The 27,065-nt window shown below is 46.7% G+C and overlaps 1 protein-coding gene across 5 annotated transcripts; it reads left to right on the forward strand.

Annotated features, from left to right (window-relative positions):
- Positions 1-1,336: 1,336 nt before the first annotated feature.
- Positions 1,337-18,540, forward strand: PLEKHM1 (pleckstrin homology and RUN domain containing M1). 5 transcript variants are annotated; one of them, XM_077253308.1, is made up of 12 exons: positions 1,337-1,559; positions 7,172-7,251; positions 7,963-8,204; positions 10,066-10,674; positions 11,070-11,361; positions 11,602-11,770; positions 11,850-12,710; positions 12,783-12,928; positions 14,533-14,726; positions 15,049-15,112; positions 15,209-15,366; positions 16,976-18,540. In XM_077253308.1, the coding sequence occupies exons 2-12, from the start codon at positions 7,204-7,206 to the stop codon at positions 17,082-17,084; spliced, it is 2,892 nt and encodes a 963-aa protein (XP_077109423.1). In that variant the 5' UTR covers positions 1,337-1,559; positions 7,172-7,203; the 3' UTR covers positions 17,085-18,540. The 5 variants fall into 5 exon arrangements, with proteins under 5 accessions (XP_077109423.1, XP_077109424.1, XP_077109425.1 ...); XM_077253309.1 differs by having other exon boundaries at positions 1,444-1,573; XM_077253310.1 differs by having other exon boundaries at positions 1,491-1,545.
- Positions 18,541-27,065: the final 8,525 nt, after the last annotated feature.

The following is a 27,065-nucleotide window of genomic DNA, read 5'->3' on the forward strand; positions in this document are numbered from 1 at the left end:
TATTCAAATCTGTGAAAATGGGTGATTTGCCCACTTTGATGCCAGTTTTGATGCCCCGAACCGATTTGTGCCAGGCTGCAGTGACTTGGATTTCATGTGGGGCATCAGTAGTTATGTAAATCAGGTGTTAGATCAGTGGCACAAAGCTATTTAACCCCTTAAAAATAGCTGTTACTTATTCAAATCTGTGAAAATGGGCGATTTGCCCCCTTTGATGCCAGTTTTGATGCCCAGAACCCATTTGTGCCAGGCTGAAGTGATTTGACTTTGATGTGGGGCATCACTAGGTATGTAAATCAGGTGTTAGATTAGTGGCACAAAGGCATTTAACCCCTTAAAAATTGCTGTTACTTATTCAAATCTGTGAAAATGTGCTATTTGCCCCCTTCGATGCCAGTTCTGATGCCCAGAACCCATTTGTGCCAGGCTGGATTGACTTGGATTTCATGTGGGGCATCAGTAGGTATGTAAATCAGGTGTTAGATCAGTGGCACAAAGGCATTTAACCCCTTAAAAATAGCTGTTACTTATTCAAATCAGTGAAAATGGGCGATTTGCCCCATTTGATGCCAGTTTTGATGCCCAGAACACATTTGTGCCAGGCTGGAGTGACATGGATTTCATGTGGGGCATCAGTAGGTATGTAAATCAGGTGTTTAATAAGTGGCACAAAGGCATTTAACCCCTTAAAAATAGCTATTACTTATTCGCATGTGTGAAAATTGGTTCTCTGCCCACTTTGATGCCAGTTCTGATGCCCAGTACCCATTTGTGCCAGGCTGCAGTGACATGGATTTCATGTGGGGCATCAGTAGGTATGTAAATCAGGTGTTAGATCAGTGGCACAAAGCTATTTAACCCCTTAAAAATAGCTGTTACTTATTCGCATGTGTGAAAATTGGTTCTCTGCCCACTTTGATGCCAGTTCTGATGCCCAGTACCCATTTGTGCCAGGCTGGATTGACAGGAACTTGATGTGTGGCATCACAAGGTATGCAAGTCAGGTGTCAGATCAGTGGCACAAAGCCATTTAACACCTTTAATACCATACCTCAGTGCCCACTTTGATGCCCATTTTTGTGCCAGCCTTCTAATATTTTTATCTGTTTTTAAGTGTATTCACAAGAGGGCACATGACCGCATAATATTATATACTTAGAATGGTTTATTTTTATTGAAAAACCTGAAAAAAACAGAAAATAAAAAATAGCCGAATAAGAAACTGCTGAATAAGAAACCAACTTCAGCCCGAATAAGAAACTGAACGAATAAGAAACCAACTTCAGCCCGAATAAGAAACTGCTGAATAAGAAACCAACTTCAGCATCGTTGCGGCTCCTGAGTCCTGGTGAATCTGCACTGACTGACTCGCTGACAGAAATCGTCAGACTCGCGCGCCTTACACTCCACGTGATCTCGAACTGGAACAGGTCATGTGATGTGGAGGCCCCGCCCTGCTCTTGTTGGTCACTCCAGCAGCTGTACACGTGACCGGAAACCGGCCGTTGTTTTCTGTGTGGATCCCGAGTAAATCATCGGCAGCCGGTGCGGCCCCTCAGGTAGCGGTCGTGAGGTTCGCACTGCCTCAGCACTAGCCATAGGTCATAGGGGTAGTAATATGGCCGCATATGTGCCGGGCGAAGGCGCCTCTGGGGGTCGCTGTTGGCTTTTGGGAAGCAGGAACGTTCTGAGGGCTTCGCGGTCTCTGGGGTGTTACCGGGTGTTGCTGAGGGTTTCTTGGTTTATGTTGGGTGTTTCTATACGATAGGGCCGTTGCCGGGTGTGTATTGTGGGGTGTTTCTTACTTTACTGGTCTTGAGGTGTTGCTGGGTGTTTGGGTTATTACATGTGAGGTTTTTCCTAACATAGGGGTGTTGCTGGGGGCATTTTCATGCTCTGTGAATGTTTGGTGTGCACCTGTTGGGGGTCTCTTATTGTAGATGTGTTGGGTTGTTGGACATTGAGTGGAGATTCTGGATTTGGGGAGGAGGGTTGGATGTAGAGAATGTTGTTGGGGTGTTCCTAGATGTAGGGGGAGGGTTGGATGTAGGGAATGTTGTTGGAGCGTTCCTAGATGTTGGGGGAGGGTTGGATGTAGGGAATGTTGTTGGGGTGTTCCTAGATGTAGGGGGAGGGTTGGATGTAGAGAATGCTGTTGGGGTGTTCCTAGATGTAGGGGGAGGGTTGGATGTAGAGAATGCTGTTGGAGCGTTCCTAGATGTAGGGGGAGGGTTGGATGTAGGGAATGTTGTTGGGGTGTTCCTAGATGTAGGGGGAGGGTTGGATGTAGGGAATGTTGTTGGGGTGTTCCTAGATGTAGGGGGAGGGTTGGATGTAGGGAATGTTGTTGGAGCGTTCCTAGATGTAGGGGGAGGGTTGGATGTAGGGAATGTTGTTGGGGTGTTCCTAGATGTAGGGGGAGGGTTGGATGTAGGGAATGTTGTTGGGGTGTTCCTAGATGTAGGGGGAGGGTTGGATGTAGAGAATGTTGTTGGGGTGTTCCTAGATGTAGGGGGAGGGTTGGATGTAGGGAATGTTGTTGGGGTGTTCCTAGATGTAGGGGGAGGGTTGGATGTAGAGAATGTTGTTGGGGTGTTCCTAGATGTAGGGGGAGGGTTGGATGTAGGGAATGTTGTTGGGGTGTTCCTAGATGTAGGGGGAGGGTTGGATGTAGGGAATGTTGTTGGAGCGTTCCTAGATGTAGGGGGAGGGTTGGATGTAGAGAATGTTGTTGGGGTGTTCCTAGATGTAGGGGGAGGGTTGGATGTAGGGAATGTTTTTGGAGCGTTCCTAGATGTAGGGGGAGGGTTGGATGTAGAGAATGTTGTTGGGGTGTTCCTAGATGTAGGGGGAGGGTTGGATGTAGAGAATGTTGTTGGGGTGTTCCTAGATGTAGGGGGAGGGTTGGATGTAGAGAATGTTGTTGGGGTGTTCCTAGATGTAGGGGGAGGGTTGGATGTAGAGAATGTTGTTGGGGTGTTCCTAGATGTAGGGGGAGGGTTGGATGTAGGGAATGTTGTTGGGGTGTTCCTAGATGTAGGGGGAGGGTTGGATGTAGGGAATGTTGTTGGAGCGTTCCTAGATGTAGGGGGAGGGTTGGATGTAGAGAATGTTGTTGGGGTGTTCCTAGATGTAGGGGGAGGGTTGGATGTAGGGAATGTTTTTGGAGCGTTCCTAGATGTAGGGGGAGGGTTGGATGTAGAGAATGCTGTTGGGGTGTTCCTAGATGTAGGGGGAGGGTTGGATGTAGAGAATGCTGTTGGGGTGTTCCTAGATGTAGGGGGAGGGTTGGATGTAGAGAATGCTGTTGGGGTGTTCCTAGATGTAGGGGGAGGGTTGGATGTAGAGAATGTTGTTGGGGTGTTCCTAGATGTAGGGGGAGGGTTGGATGTAGGGAATGTTTTTGGAGCGTTCCTAGATGTAGGGGGAGGGTTGGATGTAGAGAATGTTGTTGGGGTGTTCCTAGATGTAGGGGGAGGGTTGGATGTAGGGAATGTTGTTGGGGTGTTCCTAGATGTAGGGGGAGGGTTGGATGTAGGGAATGTTTTTGGAGCGTTCCTAGATGTAGGGGGAGGGTTGGATGTAGAGAATGTTGTTGGGGTGTTCCTAGATGTAGGGGGAGGGTTGGATGTAGGGAATGTTGTTGGGGTGTTCCTAGATGTAGGGGGAGGGTTGGATGTAGGGAATGTTGTTGGAGCGTTCCTAGATGTAGGGGGAGGGTTGGATGTAGGGAATGCTGTTGGAGTGTTCCTAGATGTAGGGGGAGGGTTGGATGTAGAGAATGCTGTTGGGGTGTTCCTAGATGTAGGGGGAGGGTTGGATGTAGAGAATGTTGTTGGGGTGTTCCTAGATGTAGGGGGAGGGTTGGATGTAGGGAATGTTTTTGGAGCGTTCCTAGATGTAGGGGGAGGGTTGGATGTAGAGAATGTTGTTGGGGTGTTCCTAGATGTAGGGGGAGGGTTGGATGTAGGGAATGTTGTTGGGGTGTTCCTAGATGTAGGGGGAGGGTTGGATGTAGGGAATGTTGTTGGAGCGTTCCTAGATGTTGGGGGAGGGTTGGATGTAGGGAATGTTGTTGGGGTGTTCCTAGGTGTAGGGGGAGGGTTGGATGTAGGGAATGTTGTTGGGGTGTTCCTAGATGTAGGGGGAGGGTTGGATGTAGAGAATGTTGTTGGGGTGTTCCTAGATGTAGGGGGAGGGTTGGATGTAGGGAATGTTTTTGGAGCGTTCCTAGATGTAGGGGGAGGGTTGGATGTAGAGAATGTTGTTGGGGTGTTCCTAGATGTAGGGGGAGGGTTGGATGTAGGGAATGTTGTTGGGGTGTTCCTAGATGTAGGGGGAGGGTTGGATGTAGGGAATGTTGTTGGAGCGTTCCTAGATGTAGGGGGAGGGTTGGATGTAGGGAATGCTGTTGGAGTGTTCCTAGATGTAGGGGGAGGGTTGGATGTAGAGAATGCTGTTGGGGTGTTCCTAGATGTAGGGGGAGGGTTGGATGTAGAGAATGTTGTTGGGGTGTTCCTAGATGTAGGGGGAGGGTTGGATGTAGGGAATGTTTTTGGAGCGTTCCTAGATGTAGGGGGAGGGTTGGATGTAGAGAATGTTGTTGGGGTGTTCCTAGATGTAGGGGGAGGGTTGGATGTAGGGAATGTTGTTGGGGTGTTCCTAGATGTAGGGGGAGGGTTGGATGTAGGGAATGTTGTTGGAGCGTTCCTAGATGTTGGGGGAGGGTTGGATGTAGGGAATGTTGTTGGGGTGTTCCTAGGTGTAGGGGGAGGGTTGGATGTAGGGAATGTTGTTGGGGTGTTCCTAGATGTAGGGGGAGGGTTGGATGTAGAGAATGTTGTTGGGGTGTTCCTAGATGTAGGGGGAGGGTTGGATGTAGGGAATGTTTTTGGAGCGTTCCTAGATGTAGGGGGAGGGTTGGATGTAGAGAATGTTGTTGGGGTGTTCCTAGATGTAGGGGGAGGGTTGGATGTAGGGAATGTTGTTGGGGTGTTCCTAGATGTAGGGGGAGGGTTGGATGTAGGGAATGTTGTTGGAGCGTTCCTAGATGTTGGGGGAGGGTTGGATGTAGGGAATGTTGTTGGGGTGTTCCTAGATGTAGGGGGAGGGTTGGATGTAGGGAATGTTTTTGGAGCGTTCCTAGATGTAGGGGGAGGGTTGGATGTAGAGAATGTTGTTGGGGTGTTCCTAGATGTAGGGGGAGGGTTGGATGTAGGGAATGTTGTTGGGGTGTTCCTAGATGTAGGGGGAGGGTTGGATGTAGGGAATGTTGTTGGAGCGTTCCTAGATGTTGGGGGAGGGTTGGATGTAGGGAATGTTGTTGGGGTGTTCCTAGGTGTAGGGGGAGGGTTGGATGTAGGGAATGTTGTTGGGGTGTTCCTAGATGTAGGGGGAGGGTTGGATGTAGAGAATGTTGTTGGGGTGTTCCTAGATGTAGGGGGAGGGTTGGATGTAGAGAATGTTGTTGGGGTGTTCCTAGATGTAGGGGGAGGGTTGGATGTAGGGAATGTTGTTGGGGTGTTCCTAGATGTAGGGGGAGGGTTGGATGTAGGGAATGTTTTTGGAGCGTTCCTAGATGTTGGGGGAGGGTTGGATGTAGGGAATGTTGTTGGGGTGTTCCTAGGTGTAGGGGGAGGGTTGGATGTAGGGAATGTTGTTGGGGTGTTCCTAGATGTAGGGGGAGGGTTGGATGTAGGGAATGTTGTTGGGGTGTTCCTAGATGTAGGGGGAGGGTTGGATGTAGGGAATGTTGTTGGAGCGTTCCTAGATGTTGGGGGAGGGTTGGATGTAGGGAATGTTGTTGGGGTGTTCCTAGATGTTGGGGGAGGGTTGGATGTAGGGAATGTTGTTGGGGTGTTCCTAGGTGTAGGGGGAGGGTTGGATGTAGGGAATGTTGTTGGGGTGTTCCTAGATGTAGGGGGAGGGTTGGATGTAGGGAATGTTGTTGGGGTGTTCCTAGATGTAGGGGGAGGGTTGGATGTAGGGAATGTTGTTGGGGTGTTCCTAGATGTAGGGGGAGGGTTGGATGTAGAGAATGTTGTTGGGGTGTTCCTAGATGTAGGGGGAGGGTTGGATGTAGGGAATGTTGTTGGGGTGTTCCTAGATGTTGGGGGAGGGTTGGATGTAGGGAATGTTGTTGGGGTGTTCCTAGATGTAGGGAATGTTGTTGGAGCGTTCCTAGATGTAGGGGGAATTTTGCTTGGTGTCTATTGTATTTTGTGTGTGTGTGTGTTCTCTTGGTTTTGTGGTGTTGCCATCATTGTGTCTGGAATGATGTTGGCTATAGGGGTTGTTGGTCTGTCACTCAGTAGGAGTGATGTTTGAGTTGGGGGTGTTGCTTATTACGAGAGTCTTTATTGTGTTTTAGGTGTTTCTAGGTATAGTGGGTGTTGCTGGTTGCATTTCAGATGCTTTGTGGGTTGTTTAGGTATTGGGGTGTTGGTGTTTCTTAATGCATGGGTCTGTTGGGATGTTGGACAGTGAGGATAACATGGGTGATTTGAGAAGTATGTAGGGAATGTTGTTGGGGTGTTCCTAAATGTAGAATATAAGTTTCTGTGTGTGTTGGATGTTGTGGGGTGTTGCTTTTACATGTCATGGGGGATGATGTAGGCTGTACGGGGTGTGTGGCCTTTGCTCAGTGAGGGTGTTGTGGTTGATTTGGGGATGTTGTTGGGGTGTTGCTTTCTATCAGTCTTTTTTGATGTTGCAGGTATTTCTAGGTATAGGGGTGTTGCTGGGTATATTTTAGATGCTTTTTGTATTTTTGCTGTTGGGGCATTTGGTGTTTCCTGTTGCAGGCGATTGTTGGAATGTTGGACAGTGAGGGCAGAGTTTGTGATTTGGGGGTGTTGCTTGCCATGTATTGGATGTTTTATGGGGTTTCTGTTTTGCTTATCTTGGGGTAGCTAAGTAAACTTGTCACTGGTGGATATGGGCTCATTGGTGATGATTGGTGTGGGGTGCGGGGACTGGTGTTAGGTTTCACCTTACTGTTGAGGGTGTTGGATGCTTCTTTGTGTAGGGCTTATAACTGCAGGGAGTGTTAATTGGGTGTGTTTTGGAGGCTTTGTTTGGCGTTGTTTGCTCTTGGACTTTGCCAATAGTAGGGGGTGTTATCAGGAATCTCTGCCTTTGCCTCCACATTTAGCTTCTCCTTTCCTTGCAGGACATGTGACTGGATTGTGTAGGAGCGCTGACATGTACTCTCCACTGGCCCAGATACCGGACCCCAGAGATGTCAAACAGGTATGGGGGTCACCTATTAACGTGTCATTCCTCTTCTCAGTTCGCACAATGATGGATTTCTTTAATCATTGTCAGTCACAAATCATATTGTGGGTGAACAGATGAGAGGACTGACATGTTCTGGCGTCACATGTGGTGCAGGGTTATTTTGTTGCTATTTAGGCCCTTCCTAAGCTTAGTTAGGGCATTCTCCACTGCTCTCATGATGATTGATGCACACAGGTGACAGGGTTCTCCTATATGCCTTCCAGTTGGATTTTAGGCTACGTTCACATTTGTGTTGTGCGCCGCAGCGTCGGCGCCGCAGCGCACAACGCAAACAAAAACGCGGCAAAACGCACGCTAAAACGCTGCGTTTTGCGCCGCATGCGTCGTTTTTGTCAGCAAGTTGGACGCAAAAAAAATGCAACTTGATGCGTTTCTTGCGTCCAACGCTTGCGGCCATGCGGCGCTAAACGCAGCACAACGCATGTCCATGCGCCCCCATGTTAAATATAGGGGTGCATGACGCATGCGGCGCCGCTGCGGCGCCCGACGCTGCGGCGCTGACCGCAAATGTGAACGTAGCCTTATAGTTTTTCCAAGTTTCTGTTGTGTGCAATAAAGGTGCATGTGGACATTTCTAGCTGAGTTATCACCTTCCCTTTTCAGGTGGGACTGTAAAACCTCTCATGGATTTCCTGTAATACTGTTTTCTTCTCATAATGGCAGAATATCACAAAAAAGTTATCGTCTTCACTCCGCGCCCTTCAGATTCGTTATGTGACGACTGATGATGTAATCACGAGCGACGATGACGATGCAAATGCACTGTGTGTGGCGCTGGAGGCCGTCTTCATCCATGGACTGAAAGAGAAGTTTATCAGAACCCAAACCGACAGGAGGAACAAGGGGCGTCATATTCCATTACCCCAGCCGGCCTTCTGGCCTCTTCTGAAGGCTGTCACTCACCGGTCAGTGCATGGAGGATCAATTCCAACATTACTCTGTACAGTCAGTCCCGTCACTACTCTGTATACGGTCCTGTCATTACTCTATATACTGCCCCATCATTATACTGTCCTGTCATTACTCTGTATACTGGTCTGTCCTCTGAATACTGTCCCGACATTACTTTGTATACTGGTCTTTCCCCAGTGTACTGTCCTGTCATTACTCTGTATACTGTCCTCTCATTACTTTGTATACTGTCCCGTCATTATACTGTCCCGTCATTACTCTGAATACTGTCCTGACATTACTCTGTATACTGTCCTGTCATTACTTTGTATACTGTCCCATCATTACTTTGTGTATCGGTCTGTCCTCTGTATACTATCCCCTCATTACTATATATACCATGCTGTCCTCTGTATACTGTCCCCTCATTACTATATATACCATGCTGTCCTCTGTATACTGTCCCCTCATTACTATATATACCATGCTGTCCTCTATACTGTCCCCCTCATTACTATATATACCATACTGTCCTCTGTATACTTTCCCCTTCTTACTATATATACCATGCTGTCCTCTGTATACTGTCCCCTCATTACTATATATACCATGCTGTCCTCTGTATACTGTCCCCTCATTACTATATATACCATGCTGTCCTCTATACTGTCCCCCTCATTACTATATATACCATACTGTCCTCTGTATACTTTCCCCTCATTACTATATATACCATGCTGTCCTCAGTATACTGTCCCCTCATTACTATATATACCATGCTGTCCTCTGTATACTGTCCCCTCATTACTATATATATTGTACCATGCTGTCCTCTGTATACTGTCCCCTCATTACTATATATACCATGCTGTCCTCTGTATACTGTCCCCTCATTACTATATATACCATGCTGTCCTCTATACTGTCCCCCTCATTACTATATATACCATACTGTCCTCTGTATACTTTCCCCTCATTACGATATATACCATGCTGTCCTCAGTATACTGTCCCCTCATTACTATATATACCATGCTGTCCTCTGTATACTGTCCCCTCATTACTATATATATTGTACCATGCTGTCCTCTGTATACTGTCCCCTCGTTACTATACATACCATGCTGTCCTCTGTATACTGTCCCCTCATTACTATATATATTGTACCATGCTGTCCTCTGTATACTGTCCCCTCATTACTATATATATTGTACCATGCTGTCCTCTGTATACTGTCCCCTCATTACTATATATATTGTACCATGCTGTCCTCTGTATACTGTCCCCTCATTACTATATATACCATGCTGTCCTCTGTATACTGTCCCCTCGTTACTATACATACCATGCTGTCCTCTGTATACTGTCCCCTCATTACTATATATACCATGCTGTCCTCTGTATACTGTCCCCTCATTACTATATATACCATGCTGTCCTCTGTATACTGTCCCCTCGTTACTATACATACCATGCTGTCCTCTGTATACTGTCCCCTCATTACTATATATACCATGCTGTCCTCTGTATACTGTCCCCTCATTACTATATATATTGTACCATGCTGTCCTCTGTATACTGTCCCCTCATTACTATATATACCATGCTGTCCTCTGTATACTGTCCCCTTATTACTATATATATTGTACCATACTGTCCTCTGTATACTGTCCCCCTCATTACTATATATACCATGCTGTCCTCTGTATACTGTCCCCTCGTTACTATACATACCATGCTGTCCTCTGTATACTGTCTACTCATTACTGTATATACAGATCTGTCCTCTGTATACTGTCCACTCTTTACTCTGTACACTATTTCCCTCCAGTCAGCGGTCGGTACGTCATCTTCTCCATGTTTTTTTTCTTGCAGTGACGTCATCACTCAGCTGGAGACCATCAGTTACATAAGCAGTGACGTTGGCCGCTGCCGCTCCTGGTTGCGCCTGGCCCTGAATGAGTCTCTGATGGAGTGCTATTTCCTCACACTACAGAGGGAGAAGTCTCGCTTGGTGGAGTACTACCAGCCGTTTGCACTACTGCTGGATGCTGAGGATTGTGTTGTTGTCCTCAGCTACCTGCAGGGTTTGTCCTCCCTGATATTCTGTCTGTCTTACAAGTCTTCTATCCTGAGCGAGTGGACTGCGTCCCCACTGACATTATCGGGGCTGTGGCCTGAGGACGCTGAACGTGTTGTGCAGTATGAGCCACACAGGCGGAAATCCCTGGACTCTGTCTCCCATTCTTCTGGCTCTGATGACACCAACCATTCAATGATCAGTAACACTAAGGGGCAGCTGGAGTCGTCTTCTCTGAGCCTGGATAATAGCAGCACGTCATCCCAGCTTTCTTCCAGCTTGGGATCTGATGAACATTCAGTAAACCAAGGCCCAGTGACTCCTGCGTCCCCCAAGAGCTCTTCGTTTCCCCTACAAATTCCAGACCCTTGTGATGCCTTGGAGGGCGCCCCGGCTGGCATGCAGTGAGTACGGGAGGGGTTGGTTAACCAAGACAGGATACAGCGCTTATTTCCACTTCTGTTTTCTGAACTGCAGCTCATGTAAATGTCACAGCCTTGTGTCACATGCCATCAGTCTGATAGCCTATTTATTAGCAGCAGCCAAAAAACACACAGTTTTATTTCCAGTTCCGCAGATTTGCAATGCAGTTTTTATAAAAAAAAAATGTTTTAGCTGCTTTAAAAAAAAAAGTGTCAAAAACTAAATCACAAAACTGAGGTATGTTGTGGTAAAAGGCATTTTTCGCTTCGGAGTCCAGAAAAAAAATACACCAACACAACGGCGATCTTGTGGTTTGGATATCAGTAGGGTGGATACTAGGTGCTGACAGCTCATCTTTGACACTCTATATCCCCAGGGACATGAACACTGGGACGTCTGGCGAAACAACTTTGCAGTCTCTGTATGTTTTCCCCATACGTCAAATCCTCAAAGCTCATGAAGAATGCAAGGAACTGTCAAAGACGCCAGCGGCAGACGCACCTGAGACGGTTCCTGTCCCTGAAAACACTCCAGATGCCGAGCTGAGTGTCACTGAAGGGCACTCCTCTCCTTCCACACCGGAACATTGTGTGGATGCCCATCCTGTTTCTGTCCCTCTTACCAATCGGTCTTTTTCAGAAAATTCATCTTCAACTGCAGAACTGCCAGTGAGTACCCAATGTAGTGTCAGTGACTGTTGTGCTGAAGGAAATCTGCTATACGAGCAGTTTCTCTAATTTTCTATCTGTCTTAACTGGCATATCACCCTTTGCTTTGCTCTCTCAATCTCTGTCTGGCGAAACCTGCCCTCTGTTACTGCCTCAATAGTAATGTGAACGAAGTAGAGCCAAGTTATTCTTCTGTCTTTCTTCTATTTTTTTTTTAATTATTCCCCCCAATTTGTTCAGAAAAGCCCAAGCTGGATTTCTGAAGATGATTTCCATACAGAATCTCCTGGTATTGTAGTAGATGAATCCAGTATTGGACCCTTGGCCTCTAAGCTGCCAGAAGTCGCCAGCTCTGAGCCCCTGAAGCCTCCTGGCGCAGTCTTTAATGTGGTCCACCGCAGGCAGATGGGTAATTCCAATCTGTTCAGTGCTCTCACTGTGACTTATATCTGGCCTTTTGCTGATTCTTCCCATATTATTTCCCACAGGGCTGCCCAACCCGTTCCGTGGCCTCCTGATGCTGGGATCCCTGGAGCGTAAAAATGCCTTAGGTCTATATAAGCCTTATTTCTGTGAGCTGACACCATATGAGTTTCGCCTGCATGTGGAAGGAGATGAGCAGAACTGCCCTGAGAGCTGTTCTCTGCTTCGCTGTGAGTCAGTGGGTCCTGCACACAGCGATGGTCGCTTTGATCTTCACTTTCCAAGTAAAAAATTGTATATGAGGGCACCGTCTAAGAACGAGGCCCAGGACTGGGTGGACAGAATACAAGAAGCAGTGCACAAATTTCGACCCCAGAATGATGATTGCTGGGAGGTGATACAGTGGCCGGATTCCCCACAAAGTCCTGCACCACTTCCCAGGGAGAGGGCGTCCCCCTGCCAAGTATTTGACTGGACCTTCCAGGTGGAAATGGAGCCAGATGTTTTGAAAGAGTCCGTTTTGTATATGAAGTTGCACAAGTCGTGGTCGAGGTTCATTTTTTCACTCTCCACGCAAGCTCTGAAATGTTTCCAGCTGCGGAGCAGCGAGAAGGTTCTGTACAACATATACACCGCTGAGATGGTGAAAGACATTCTTCCGGACACCGGCCTCGGGAGCCTCTCCTGCTTCCGGCTGGTGACCACCAAGGGCTCCTTGCAGTTACAGGCGGAAAACACAGCTGAATCCAAAACCTGGAGAGAGCTTGTCCGCGCTGTGTTCCTTGAGTTGGAAGATGACGCTATGCTTTTTCTGAGGGTGGCGAGCTTCCACATAAAACCTCATGTCAGGGATCACTCGCTCTTCCAGTACCTCCTGCATATACCCACCGAGCGGGGTCTGGACACGCAGAACTTTAAGTGTGCAGGTGGGTGAGGGCCTGGGAGTCCAACGTAGCTGCCGCTCTGCATGGTTTATTACATGTCTCCTTTTGTTTCAGGCTGCCATAAACAGATTGGATTTAACTTTGGGAAGGCGAAGTTGTGCGCGTTTTCTAGCTTGTATTACTGCAACTTGTGTCATCAGGATGAAGTGTCCATCATCCCCTCCAGAATTGTGCATAACTGGGATTTGATAGAGCAACCGGTGAGTACAGCTGGGATTTGTCTGCTCCCTCACTTCAGGGCCTTAGCTCTTTAATTCCTGGTGGTTGGGAGCAGCTGGCACCTCCTGTTCTGGTTGCTTGACCTCCTGTAGATGGGCATGCTCTTTACTTCACTGCCTATGTGTCATCTGCTTTTCTTTGTTAAAGTACGTTCACATGTTCATATTTTCAGTCGGATTGCTTGATTCCTTGAAAAACAAAAAAAACTGATCTCATTCAGTCTAATGTTGTTCAGTTAAAAATCTCTTCTTGCATTATTCTTTTCTGTATTTGGATGACACTCTTGCTAAAAAAAAAAAAAAGGTCTTGAGTCTTGAAAAAATCAGATCTTGTTCAGATCATCTGTATGGCTTCCAGTTTTTATGCATAAATTGCAATTAACTGCATTTGGTCTTGTAAATTTTATTAACTATTGATGTATGAAAACAGTTGCTGTAAGGATGACAATACACCTAGTCCCCTGGTTATGAACTTGATACTTCTGTAGCTTTGTTAGTAGTCCGGATATGTGTGCAAGTAGGAACAGGGTCGGAGTAAAAAAAACCCCTTAATATGACACCGCTCTGGCTGCCCAGCTGCTCCTCTACCGCGATATGGTCCTTTTCTGTTTATGGTTAAACATGCAGGATTTATGGTCGTGTCCACAGAGGTTTCAGCACATTGTAATGTTGCAACGTTATAGTTGTGACCTTATCACATAAAGTGTCCTCTGGGGCTTGGACGCTGGGGGACAGTGGAAGGAACAGGACCGAGTGGCTAGCAGTGGGGCGGCTGGAGAGGTGAGTATCCTATATATATCGCAAGCTCATGATGCACAGTAAGCTTTGGCCTGGACGAGGCAGGAAGTGCAGTGCAATCTGGTGCACTGCATCTCTGGCCTCTTCATTATAGGTCAGGACTTGCTGCCTCGTCCAGGCCAAAGCTTACTGTGCATCATAAGCTTTCTATGACCTCGGTGAGCTCCGGCCTGGACACGGCTGGGAGCCTGTCTTATTCTGAAGAGAATGGAGATGCAGTGCACGACAGCAGAGAGAAGAAGACCAGGCAGCAGCCGCAGAGTTCAGCGGTGAGGTGACTATACTAGGGCTTTGTTGTTGTTGTTTTTTTTTTTTCTTCCAACGTATGTAACTATGGGTCGTATGTAAGCCGGATGTTCGTAAATCGGGGACTCCCTGTACAGATGAAAAAGTTTTTGTTTTTTTCCTGGATTTTTTTTTTTTTTTCTTTCTTATTTTCGTGTGAACTTAGCCTTAGTGAAGGAACTGGACCAGCTGTACTGTGGCTTCATTTTGTCATCTGAATTATCGCCTCGGGTCTCATGACCCAAACGGACAACATCACAGTGGTGACACCTAATCTGGCACGAAGTACATTTGCAGTCACTTTTGGAAAGAGTCACAAGTTCCTTTTGGCTGCTGGTGGTAATTACGGGGTGCTGCTCTGTGGTTTCCAAGTCACTGATCTCTTCCTCGTGCTTGGGTGGATGTTTTCTGTCCTCTGTAAGACATTTGATACACGACTTGTTATTCTTCTACGTGATGAGCTCAGCAACGAGTGAATGTCTCGCCCTCTTCTCACTCTCCAGGTGTCCAGACCAGCTCGAAACTTCCTGAGGATGGTGCAAGATGAGCCAATCTTTAACCTCAAGTGCTTAAATGACCGACTATATCATCACACACAGACAATGCGGGAGATCGGCAGTAGCCGAGAGAAGCTGCGGCTGCTGGGGGAGTATCTGATGACCTGTCGCAGCGGAGCACTGCAGGAGCTCAGCACAAGGTGAATATCGATGCTCACACACTGCTGTGCCCACCAATGTGACACAAGTCCTCTTTTGGGGCGGTAAAAATGGCACCACAGGAAGAATGGTGGTGATTTCTTATCGTAATCTTGTCCCTCCATTATTATTAGTCTGTCAGCGCCATCTAGTGGCAAAGGAAGGATTTTCAGCTGTTATGTTTGCACATGGTATTTGCATGTATGCATAGTTATTCAGTCCCATTATGGCTTCTAGGCGGAATTATGGCACAGATCAAGTAAGAATCTAAGAAATGGGGCAGTACGATATGATGGTTATTAATGCTTTTTTTTTTCTTCTTAGCCTAGACCAACGCGATTACCTCTTGGACTGTGCTCACACATACAGCGTGCGGGACCTTATGCAGGTGTGGTGTCAGCCTCCATGTCTCCTATCATAAGTGTGTCACGCTAGACCTGCGCTGTCAGACTTCTGCTCTGGGTAATGGTCCATGTTTTTGCAGATCGCCAATGGAGGATTCGATTGTTGTCTCCAATCCGCCCTTGAGTTTGCCAGCAGCCATGTCTACCAGTGTGAGCTGTGCAGTCAGAGAGGTTTCATCTGTCAGATCTGCAACCAGGATGAGATCATCTACCCTTTCCAGTTTGACACCACAACAAGGTGAGAGCTATTGTCTGTCATCCGGTCCAATTCACTCTGGAAAACTTACTAGTGTTAGTGTGAATCAATTTGCAGGACATAGTCGAGCTCAGTAATCTGCGGCCATCAGACAGAAGGCCTGAGAACCACCTCCTACTTCCCGCCATCCACAGATCTTTTGATTTGCTAGCCTGGCGCGACGTCACATGTGCAACACGAGGCAACGATGACATCACACCAGTCCAGCTAATCAAACTAGGAGCCTTGATCGGCGGCAGTATGATATTTCTGCCTACTTGATGTACAGTTTTGCTCAAAAGTTTACATACCCCGGCATAATCTTTGCTTTTTTTGGCCTTTTTTCAGAGAATATGAATGATAACAGCAAAACTTTTTCTCCACTCATGGTTAGTGGTTGGGTGAAGCTATTTATTGTCAAACTACTGTGTTTTCTCTTTTTAAATCATAATGACAACCCAAAACATCCAAATGACCCTGATCAAAAGTTCACCTACCCCATTTCTTAATACCGTTTATTGCCCCCTCTAACATTCATATTCTCTGAAAAAGGCCAAGAAAGCAAAAATTCTGCCGGGGTTTGTAAAGTTTTGAGCACAACTGTACCACCTACAACTTCATAGTAGCAGTATTTTTTCACAGTGCCCTCAAAGTTCAAGTTATCGCTTATTTCCAAATTTCCAGATCTCCAATCGATCATCCGTGCTATGTGCTCTTCAATCCTTAAAGGCTGCACGTTACCAAATACAGGGCTTAGAGCAAACCTCCATGGCCTCCTTTCTGCTGCCACTTCTTCCACACCGGTCATGGGTATCCCATTCTGATGTCTTAAATGGACACTGCAGAGTCACAGGGACAACTTTTGTAAGTCTGAGCCATACCACCCTGCCTGTCCATTGGTGTGGATGGGCCAGCACTAATGACAACTGTGCTGTGTCCATTCTGGGGCAGATAATGGCCTGGGAGGGGTGGTTCAGACTTATCGCAATGCTCCCCATGCATATGCAGTGGCCGTTTTCGACTTGTAGCGAGCTGGGCACTGGCTGTAGATAAGGAAGGAGCTGCGGCTATTGGGTATATTGACTTTAAAGCGTCAGCCGCCATTGTCTCGAGTCAGAGCTGATAGAGGCACATTGAGGACATGTCCAGTGTTAGGTATGTACTTTTAATGTTATGGCTGAAGATGAAGGCCTCCACAGGTCCTGGTTCTGATGCAGGATGGTGTAAAGTTGCCACAAGGAATAACAATGTTTTTGCTTTCATAAGAACTGTTCAGGACACTGGGTAGAAAAAATATTGCAAAGAATTAGAATTGCAATCCTCCCCTTTAGCCACCGTCATATTGTATCATACAGGAGACCTCTCCTACAGCTATGTGTAGCTGACCTCATGGTGTCTGCCTCAAGAAGTGATCCTGCCAAAGGGAAATCACACTATGTCACTGATATCACCACATACCAACCTTCACCTTCCCTGGCCATGAAGTGATTAATTGCATATTCAGAAGCAACGTGTTACAGGCAGACATATTGTGTGCATCCATGATGTGTGTTTCCCACCCCTTCCAAAAGGTGGTGGACATAGCAGCTCAGCCTCTTCTTCTCTCTCCTAGGTGTGGTGACTGTAAAGCCGTCTTTCATAAACCTTGCAAAACACCTGCTATTCGGTGCCCACGATGTGAGAGACGGAAGAAGTGCCATGACAAGCGGGTATTGGTATGAGTCTCCCGGAGTCACGGCCCCCTCTGCTTCAGTTTGCACACCCGGACGGTATCATACTGGTCACTTTATTCTTGTACATAGGTTTAGTGTGTATATTGTGTACATAGATGCCACTAACTCCCAGACCTTGTACACAGCGGGCGCTCGCTCAGGTGACGGCAGGAGACACTCATCTCAATTTGTCTCTGCTGCCAGGCAGTCTTCCATTTAACAAACCAGTCATTGCCAAGAGACTCCCTACTGGGCAGGAGGAGGCCGCCATCGTGCTCCCCGCTCTCCACAGAGTTATTTTTGTATCATCAAGTATTTTTGTATTTAGTGACTAGAATCATCTGATCTTGTGCCTTGTCCTCTGGGCAATCCATAACATGGCTATGGAGAGCAGGTCATGCGCCATCTTACACCAAACTAATGTTCCCCAATGTCTGACAGCTTGGCCAGTTTTGTTTACAAGCCACATAGAAGAGGCTTGTCGTACAGGTTCCCCCTCCCTTGAGGGGTGTAACGTTTTAGATTCTTTCATCATGACAGATGTGAGTGTGATACTGACTACAACATTGTTACTTAATTTGCCTAAAGCTGCTGCTGTGTAGGGAACACGGGCAAATGCAACTATTTCTCCTGGTACCAGTGTCCTCCACCCAGCAGTGTGCCTCGTTCACAGGCACCAGTGTCCTCCACCCAGCAGTGCGCCTCGTTCACAGGCACCAGTGTCCTCCACCCAGCAGTGCGCCTCGTTCACAGGTACCAGTGTCCTCCACCCAGCAGTGTGCCTCGTTCACCAGGTACCCGTGTCCTCCACCCAGCAGTGTAGTGTAGCTCATACAATCCTGGGCCAGCATCTTCCTAAAATAAGGGCTGTGCAGCTTATACTGCCAACACCTGTGTCTTCCACCCAGCGGGAGATGCACTTTATACACCTCCGTCTTTCACCCATCAAGGCAACATAGCTCCTATTCCTGGACCAGTGTCCTTTACCAATCAAAACAGAGCAGCTGATAAGCCTGGACAAATTATCATCCACTCATCAGTGCAGCTCATGTACCCGGGCCTGTGTCCTCCAGCCATAAGGGCAGTGCTTTGCATGTGCCTGGGTCAGTGTGCTAACATCAGTGCAGTGCAGCTCGTGTACCCGGGCTAGTGTCCTCTCATTAGTGCAGTGCAGCTCATGAACCTTGGCACTGTCATCTCATCAGAGCAGGGCAGCTCTTGTACCCGGGCCAGTATCCTCCCATCAGGACGGTGCACTTCGTTCCAGTGCTGTGATGGAGACACTCTGCTAGGTGGAGGTGACGACTGCTCTGGTTGCTCCTCACTTCATATGTGCCAAACACTTTCCTACCAGTTGACAATGTTTTATGTTTCGGTTTTTATTACACTGACGTCACTTATTTTATTTGTCTTCTGTGCGATAATTATTGTAATAAATGTGATTTTAAGGCTTTGTTTTATTTTATCGACTTGTCTGTAGTTACTTAAAAGGATATTCATTGGGTGGCATTGTTATAACCATAGGTCGGAGGGCAGGCTTTCATACTGGAAATTGTGGAAGAGGAAGGCATCCTTCTATCACTTGTGCTTGAAGAGAATCTCTTTTCTAGGCATTTTGCGCTGAATGGGCACCCTCAATCAGAATAGAAATAGTTCACAGCACCTCATGGCAATACAGGGTTAACTTTACCCACAATAGACGCGCACGTCGGATCCAAGAAGTCATACTTGGAAAACGTCCAGACATCACATAGAAAATAAGGACAGCTCCTCATCAGTTGGTGAATTTGCATCTCTTTTATTCTGCCTTCTGTGGCGACGTTTCGATCAAACGTGCTTGATAATGATTACCCAGCTGATGAGGCGCTGTCCTTATTTTCTATGTGATGAATGGGCACCCTCAGTCTCGGTCATGGCTGTGTTCACATAAGATGTCGGCTCTGTCTTCCATCACTGTCCAGCCCGAGCCATCATATACAGTGAGCGATGCTCTCTCTGTTTCACAATACCACAATAAGGAAGCCACCAATAGCTGCAGACGTCCAGTCATGTGAAATGCTGTGTGCTTGTCATGCAAAGGGAACCTGAGGAATCCAAAACCACAGAATGTAAATAAATATATTCTATAAGGACTCAAGTGTTCTGCCTCCTCTACATTACACCTACGGGAGCTTTTAACACCTTCCATTCTATGTCCACAGCTATTAATATCACGTTAGTCCCTTTTGAAGCTGTAACAGCCTCTTATAGGAAGACTTTCTACAAGATTTTTGATGGGTCTGGAAAGTTTTGCCCATTAATCTAGAAAAACATTTGAGAGTCAGAAACTTAAGTTGGAGCAGAGGCAGAACTCACAATCTCTGTTCTAGTTCATCCCAAAGGTGTTAGATGGGGTTGAGGTCAAGGCACCACGCAGCCAGTCATGTTCTTCCAGCAAAACGTCCCTCCACCCATGGGTTTTAAAGTTTATGCTCTGTGCACAGTACTGGGGAACAGAAAAGGAGCTTCTCCAAACTGTTCCAACAAAGATGGAAGCTATAAATCTCCAGAATGCCTTGTGCTGAACTATTAAGATTTCCCTTCACTGGAACAAAGGCGCTTAAACCATCCACTGAAAAGCAAGCCCATAGCGTTACCCTACCTCCACCAAACTTAGCTGCTTGACTGCATTGTCGTTATCATTTGTGTAGTCTATCTATTCAAATGCACCTGCCCACTTGAAATATATTGGGAAAACCAAAGGAGAATTTAAAAGAATCTGTGGCCATATAGGGGACATCCATAATGCACGCAACACCCCGGTCTCAAGACACATCAGAAAGGAACATGGGGGGTAAATCTTGATTTTAAATTTAGTGAAATAGAAGTCCTAGTACCATCTCCGAGAGGAGGGGATTGGAACAAAAAGATTCTTCAGAAGTAGACAAGCTGGGTTTACCGACTGGGGATCACTACCCATCTGGGCCTCAACGAGCATCCACTTTGGCTGCTTTTCATAGTATCACTCTCCCATTCATTTGAATACTGCTTACCTTTTACATTTGTATTCCAGCTTCTCGACTTTAGTATTGGGACTCTGAACCTGCCTAAACATATTGACCAATATATGTCTGAAAATAAAAAAACTTCCTTGATAGCCTGACTAGGAAGAATAAATCTTAACTGCAGCAATTTTAACCCCTTTATCCTTGAATGTGGTTTGCACGTTAATGACCAGGCCAATTTTTACAGTTCTGATCACGGTCACTTTATGTGGTTATAACTCTAGAATACTTCAACGGATCCCAGTGATTCTGAGATGATTTTTTTTTGTGACATATTGTACTTCATGGTAGAAATATCTTTGATATAACTTGCTTTTATTCTTGGAAAAAAACCACAGAAATTTGGCAAAAATTTAGCAATTTTCCAAGTTTGAATTTTCATGCCATTAAATTACAGAGATACGGCATGTCACACAAAATAGTTAATAAATAACATTTCCCACATGTCTACTTAACATCAACAGAATTTTGGAACAAACTTTTTTTTTTTTTCGTTAGGAAGTTATAAAAAAAGTTGACCAGTGATTTCTCATTTTTACAACTAAAATTACAAAACCATTTTCTTTAGGGACCACATCACATTTGAAGTTACTTTGAGGGGTCTATATGATAGAAGATACCCAAAAGTGACACCATTCTAAAAACTGCACCACTCAAGGTGCTCAAAACCACATTCAAGAAGTTTATTAACCCTTGGTGCTTCACAGGAATTTTTGGAATGTGAGAAAAAAATGAACATTTAACTTTTTTTTTCACAAAAAATTACTTCAGATCCAAAACATGGACCCCAAAATTTGTTGTGTAATTTCTCCTGAGCATGCCAATACCCCATATGAGGGAGAAAACCACTGTTTGGGCACAAAAAAAAACCTATATGTGAACTCATTTTACAAACTACACTCCACAATGAATTCATGTAGTGGTGCAGTGATCATATTGACACCACATGTGCCTCACAGAATTTTATATCACTGAGCGGTGAAGAAAGAATAAATTAAATTTTTACTTCTAAAATGGTAAAACTTAAGTCCATTTTTTCCTGAGTGTGTCATTACCCTACATGTAATCGGGAAATATTTTTCAGGCACAGTGCAAAGCTCAGAAGGCAAGGAGCACCATATTTTACTGTTATGGTTTGCAGGTACTATGACCCACTGGTAGAGCCCATGAGGTGCCAGAACAGCAGAACTCCCCATAAGAGACCCCATTTTACAAACTACACCTTACAATGAATTCATCTAGGGGTGCAGTGATCATATTGACACCACGGGTGTGTCACTGAATTTTATACCATTGGGCAGTTAGGAAAAAAATAAATACATTTTTACCAGCAAAATTTTGTTTTAGCCACAGATTTTAGATTTTCACACGAAGTGGGTAAAAATGGCACCAAAATTTGTCCCATGATTTCTACTGAACATGGCAATACCCCATGTGTGACTGTACAGTACTACTTAGCCATTCGGAGAGACTCGGGAGGAAGGAGTGCTATTTGCCTCCTGGAGCACAGATTTTCCTAGAACAGTTTGCAGACTCCATATACAGAGCCCCTAATTGCTAGAAGAGCAGTATCCCCCCTGAAGTGACTCCATTTTGGAAACTAAACCCTTAGGCCGGAATCACACTTAACGTATGAAAAACCGTTTCTCTCGGCCGAGAGTCGCACAAATGTTCTCCGTATGGTCATCCATGTGTAATGCGTTTGCAATGCGATGATGAGACTTCCACGCACCTACGTATCCGTATGACATGCGTATGGCTTTAGATTTCTCACTGCTTTTCCCCCAATTAATTTAATGGTTCAATGGGCCGAAATGAGGAAAATATGTGCGTATTCCTCGCAAGTCACACTGATGGTCCGTGTGGGGTCCTATTTTTTTCTTGCACCTATAGACTTGCATTGGCGAGACTCGGCCGATATGCACGTAAAATCGCAGCGTACTGCGATTTCACTCGCACGTAGAATACGTCCGAGATAGATTAACACTGGTCCGAGTGCGATGTTTTCTCGCATAGCACTCGTCCGTATTATATGCTAGTGTGACTCCGGCTTTAGGGAATTTATCTACAGGTGTAGTCACAATTTTGACTCCATGGGTATTTTCCAGAAACAAGCCGCAATAAATGTTGCCAAAAATTGCAAACTGGCGTTGTAGTGACCAGTACGCTGTAGTCACCAGTATATTATGCCCAGCCCGTGCTTCTGGAGGCATGCACTCGTAATTTAGGCAGGCTTTCATCCCTTCAGAAATGCCAAACGTGGATGCAGTATGTGGTTTATGTACTCTGTGGTGCTCAGAAGGGAGGGGGGCATTTGGATGAGAGCAGAGAATTTGCTGAATTTCGTTTGGTGGGTTAGGAGCCATTTAGCTTTTCCAGAGCCTTTGTGCTATCAGTAAAGTGGAAGCCCCCTTTATTTCCGTTAACAGATGACAGATCTGAGTGAGGGCTTGCTTTTTTTGCGGATTGAGTTGAAGCGTTTATTGGGAACATCTTACATAACGTTTGGGATTACAGTTATCCGGGGCTCTACACTGACCACTTACTTTGGGGTTTCCATCTAAATCTCTGAGTGACATGATTCAGATGAAAGTCCCTGGGGATCCATTCACTATGAGTCAGCAGAGTTACTGTGGACTCTGGCCTCTGTTCAGCGGTGTTGTTCTTTTCAGAGTGGCACAAAACTGTGGCCGACGGCACTTTTATGCAATCCTAAAAAGACGGACATTTCCGGATCACAGGTTAGACGGCATCCACAGTGCCTCCATCTGCCTCATAGGGAATCTTTCGCCGGAGGTTCATTCTCAATCACATATTTCAGAGATTTACAGGGAAACCCCGGTGTAAGCGCTCAGCACAGAGTGCAGGATAAATGTGCGCCGAGCCTTACTGCAATCTTTGGGAGGCAGAATGAAAAAAATCAACAGCAGGTGAAGAATTGGTTTTATTCATTTTTTTATGCCACTCCTCGTGTTGTATGTGATTAGGCGATACCAGATTTATGTCGTGTTTTTAAGTTTGGCTGCTGTCACACTAAAAGATACTTTTTATTGCAAAGTAGTTTTGCATCACCACATTTGGAGAGCTATAATTTTTCCATATTTTGGCCCCACAGTCATTTGAGGGTTTGTTTTTTGCGAGATGACTTGACGTTTTTATTGGTACCATTTTCGGGCACATGACATTTATGGTCGCTTTCTTTTCTGATTTTTGTGAGGCAGAATAAACAAAAACCATCAATTCAGGGTGTTTTTTTTTTTCTGGGGGGGGGGGGGGGGGTGTAGGGGGGCTTATGCCATTCCATGTGTGGTAAAATTGATAAGGCAGTTTTATTCTTCGGGTCGGTGCGATTACAGCGATACCTCATTTATATCTTTTTTCTCCTTCGCTACATTGGGGGACACAGGACCATGGGTGTATGCTGCTGCCAGTAGGAGGCTGACACTAAATAAACACAAAAAGGGTTAGCTCCTCCTCTGCAGTATACACCTCCCACTGGCTCCGGATAGAACCAATTCATGCTTAGTGTCCGTAGGAGGCACACTTGGGTCTGCTATTCATCCTGGGGGGGCTCCTAAGCGCATTGCGGACCCAGTGGTCATTTCTGGCCTGGCACCGCTAATCTAGTCGCTGGCTTTCGCCCTTGCTAGGCCGCAAGCCGGTAAACCCGCCCCCTTCCGTGTGTCACTCCGGCGGTCCCGCCCACTTACCTGGAGCTTCTCGCATGCTGCTCTCGGCGGCCATATTTCACCACCCAGCAGGCTCAGCACGGCAAGCTTCCCCTACCCGACAGAACTCTCCGGGAAGCAGGTCCTGGGTAAGTGATCTGCCAGGCTTCCCTCCCATTTTTTCCTCAAGTACTTTGCTGTTTTTCAGCTGCACAATTGGCTTCCTGCAGTATTTTGGGGGTTAACAAGGATACAGCATGTTTCTACCTAAAACCTCTAAAAAGACCACTAAAACACATACAGTGTTTTTCGCTTCATGCACCTCCTTTTAGACTGCGTTACCAAGTGGGCATACTGCTCCGCTGTGTCAGGCTTGTGATCCCAAATGAGCTCAGGAGCCCCCCACTGCAACCGAACCCACGGTGACCTGTCCTCCTGAGTGGGCCTTGTCACTTTTGCAATCTATGGCCTCTTTGACTAAGGTCATCGAATCCTTCCAGGACCACGACTGCTAATCCGTCTGTCTCAGAGAATTCCCCTACATCAGGGGAAGCATTCGCCTGCAGGGGCCGTCCTTGCTTAAGGCACAGACAGGCATTGATGAAACGGGCACATAGCTCACCCCCCAGGCCCTCTGGAGCTTCGGCGTCCTTAGTTCTCTTTCTCGCTCTCCCTTTCCAGGAGTGGACAGCGAACGTGACTCTGAATCATTTGGATAGGCCCCTTGACCTAGAGTCCCCAGGTTATCTGGCTACTGTGGATAGTCTGATTGAGGCTGTCAACCAGTCACTGCAGGTCGACGAAGAGCCTATTTCGTCACACTTAGATACTGCAGTGTCTTTTAAAAGGTCTAAACGTCCTCATAGGGTATTTGCCAATCACCCTGAATTTCAGGACATAGTCCAGCGACATAGGGAGCACCCAGACAAACACTTTGCAGGTCAGAGATCGTTGCAGACCAGATATCCTTTCTCCCCTGACCTCCGCAAACAATGTACGGAATCTCATCCAGTGGATCCTACCGTATCACGTTTATCATCCAAGACTCTGCTGTCCCTACCCGATGGATCTTCCATTATAGATCCCACAGATCGTCTGATTGACAGCCTCGCTCGTTCGATTTTTGAAGCGTCTCCCTCCTTTGCAGTGACCTGGGTAGCCAAAGCAGTGGCATAAGGCCATACAGAAGAGTGATCTTTCTTCTGAGGTAGTGGAGTTGGCCAATCAAATTTCTTGGCCTGTGATTATTTAGTAAATGCTTCCCTGGATGCGGCTAATTGCTCTGCACATACAGCTTCCAACGCAGTAGCTATTAGAAGGGCACTATGCCTGAGGAACTGGCATGCGGACTCTGCATTTAAAAAGTCCTTAACATCTCTTCCCTTTCTCAGCGGTCGTTTATTCGGAGAAAAGCTGGACCAACTGATTTCGCACGTTACAGGCAGGAAGATTAAATTCCTCCCCTAGCCGTCAGCTGCAGACTCGTTTTTGGTCCTTTCGCAGCAAATACGGGTGGTCCTCGACGTCTAGTTCCCTCAGTTTGGGGCGCCCCACTCATAGGGACAAGAGTCCTCAGTCCTCATGCAAACTCAACAACTCATGGAACGTCCGCCCCAAGCAGTCCAGATCTGGGGGATCCAGACCCTTCAGATCCTTGACTAAATGACTTGCAACCTTGCCCGGACAACACCATCAGAGTAGGCGGCCGCCTACTACTCTTTCGCCATGTCTGGCTCGCAGTCATTCACGACGAGTGGGTCAGAGATCTGGTGTAATTTGGGTACAAAATAGAATTTTCTTCCCCTCCCCAACCCTATTCTTTTCTTCCCGTCCACCGAAGGTGGGTACGCGGGCTTGGGCCTTTTTCCAAGCCATCGAGTCTCTCCACCAAGACGGGGTCATTATCCCGGTCCCAGAGAACGAAAGGTTCCAAGGGTTCTACTCAAATCTGTTCACGGTACCAAACAAGGATGGTTCAGTCAGACGCATCCTGGACTTAAAGCTTTTAAACAGATTCATCAGAGTCTGGTGTAACGGGGTCTACCGTGTTGGAGTACCTCTTTCAGTTCCACCCCGTGTTTCAGGAGGTCCACTCTGCTTTAGCTGGAGTCTGAATGAAGGACGCTGGCTGGAATTCCTTGATTACATGGGTGCATATAAAATATCACTGCTTCTCCACGTATTTCCAGTATGACAACACTTAACTCACAGGGCACAGAATATATATCACACAGGTACAGAGAGCAGGCCTATTGAAAAGCGGCAGGCCAGACATACATTACAATAGCCGCAGGGGGCCGGAGCCTGCCGATATTTACTGTGGGAATTACAAAGGTGGGGGAGGTCAGAAGGGGGATATCTTGTCCCCTCTGCCCAGGGGCGCAGCCTGTGGGCTGATGCATTAGGGACATGCCTCTCACATGGAAACTATTATACATACATATACTGCACAACATAATCTGGGTGCTGAGGGGTTTCGTAACTGGCATTTCAGGATGGAGTCCCTCCGTTCCGTCATTCCCTCGATGGAACGAAGGGAGTTTCTAGCCTCCATTGACATTCGAGATGCGCATCTTCACATCCTAATTTTTCCTCCTCACCAAAGATTTGTTCGCTTTGCAGTTCGCGGAGAACATTTTCAGTTCACAGCCTTGCCCTTCGGCCTCGCCACCGCCCCCAGGATATTCACAAAGTTCTACACTCCCGGGGCTTAGCCGTTCTACCTTATCTAGATGACCTACTGATCAAAGGGCCATCTTTCCAAGCCTGCGAGGAGTGCGTCCGCATTTCTTTGGATACTCTTTCTCGGCTTGGCTCGTTAATCAACCTGAACAAGTCCTCTCCCGTTCCGGCTCAGCAGATTTCCTTCCTGGGCATGATCCTGGTCACTTCTCGAGTGTTGGTGATTCTCCCTCAGAACAAGGTCATAGCTCTTCAACAGGGAGTCCGGGCGCTCTGTCATTCATCGCCTTGTTCCATCCTTTTCGGCATGAGGATTCTCGGGAAGATAGTAGCCGCAATGGAAGCAATCCCGTTCACCCAACTCCATCTTCGGCCCCTGCAACACGCACTCTTGGATGCATGGGACAAGAATCCTTTTTCTTTCGATCGTCCATGTTGAGTGAAAATGGTGTGAACATAGTCTCTAGGAGAGCGCCCACTTTGGGCAACTCACTTTCTCCAAGTTTTTTACAATCCAATACATCTAAGAGTTTTTCAAATTGGTTATCTACAAAAGGTTTTTTCAAGTGTGGATCATATCCTTGCAAAACCTGTTC

Source organism: Ranitomeya variabilis, chromosome 4 (genome assembly GCF_051348905.1).
Source record: "Ranitomeya variabilis isolate aRanVar5 chromosome 4, aRanVar5.hap1, whole genome shotgun sequence".
NCBI classification, from domain to species: Eukaryota; Metazoa; Chordata; class Amphibia; order Anura; family Dendrobatidae; genus Ranitomeya; species Ranitomeya variabilis.

What these genes read in the sequence shown, in the direction of transcription:
- PLEKHM1 (XM_077253308.1), top strand. Translation starts at nt 7,204, where the DNA reads ATGTACTCTCCACTGGCCCAGATACCGGACCCCAGAGATGTCAAACAG. An exon ending in CTTCAACTGCAGAACTGCCA is followed by an intron (nt 11,362 to 11,601) that starts GTGAGTACCCAA and finishes CAATTTGTTCAG; the next exon opens with AAAAGCCCAAGCTGGATTTC. An exon ending in GCGTGCGGGACCTTATGCAG is followed by an intron (nt 15,113 to 15,208) that starts GTGTGGTGTCAG and finishes ATGTTTTTGCAG; the next exon opens with ATCGCCAATGGAGGATTCGA.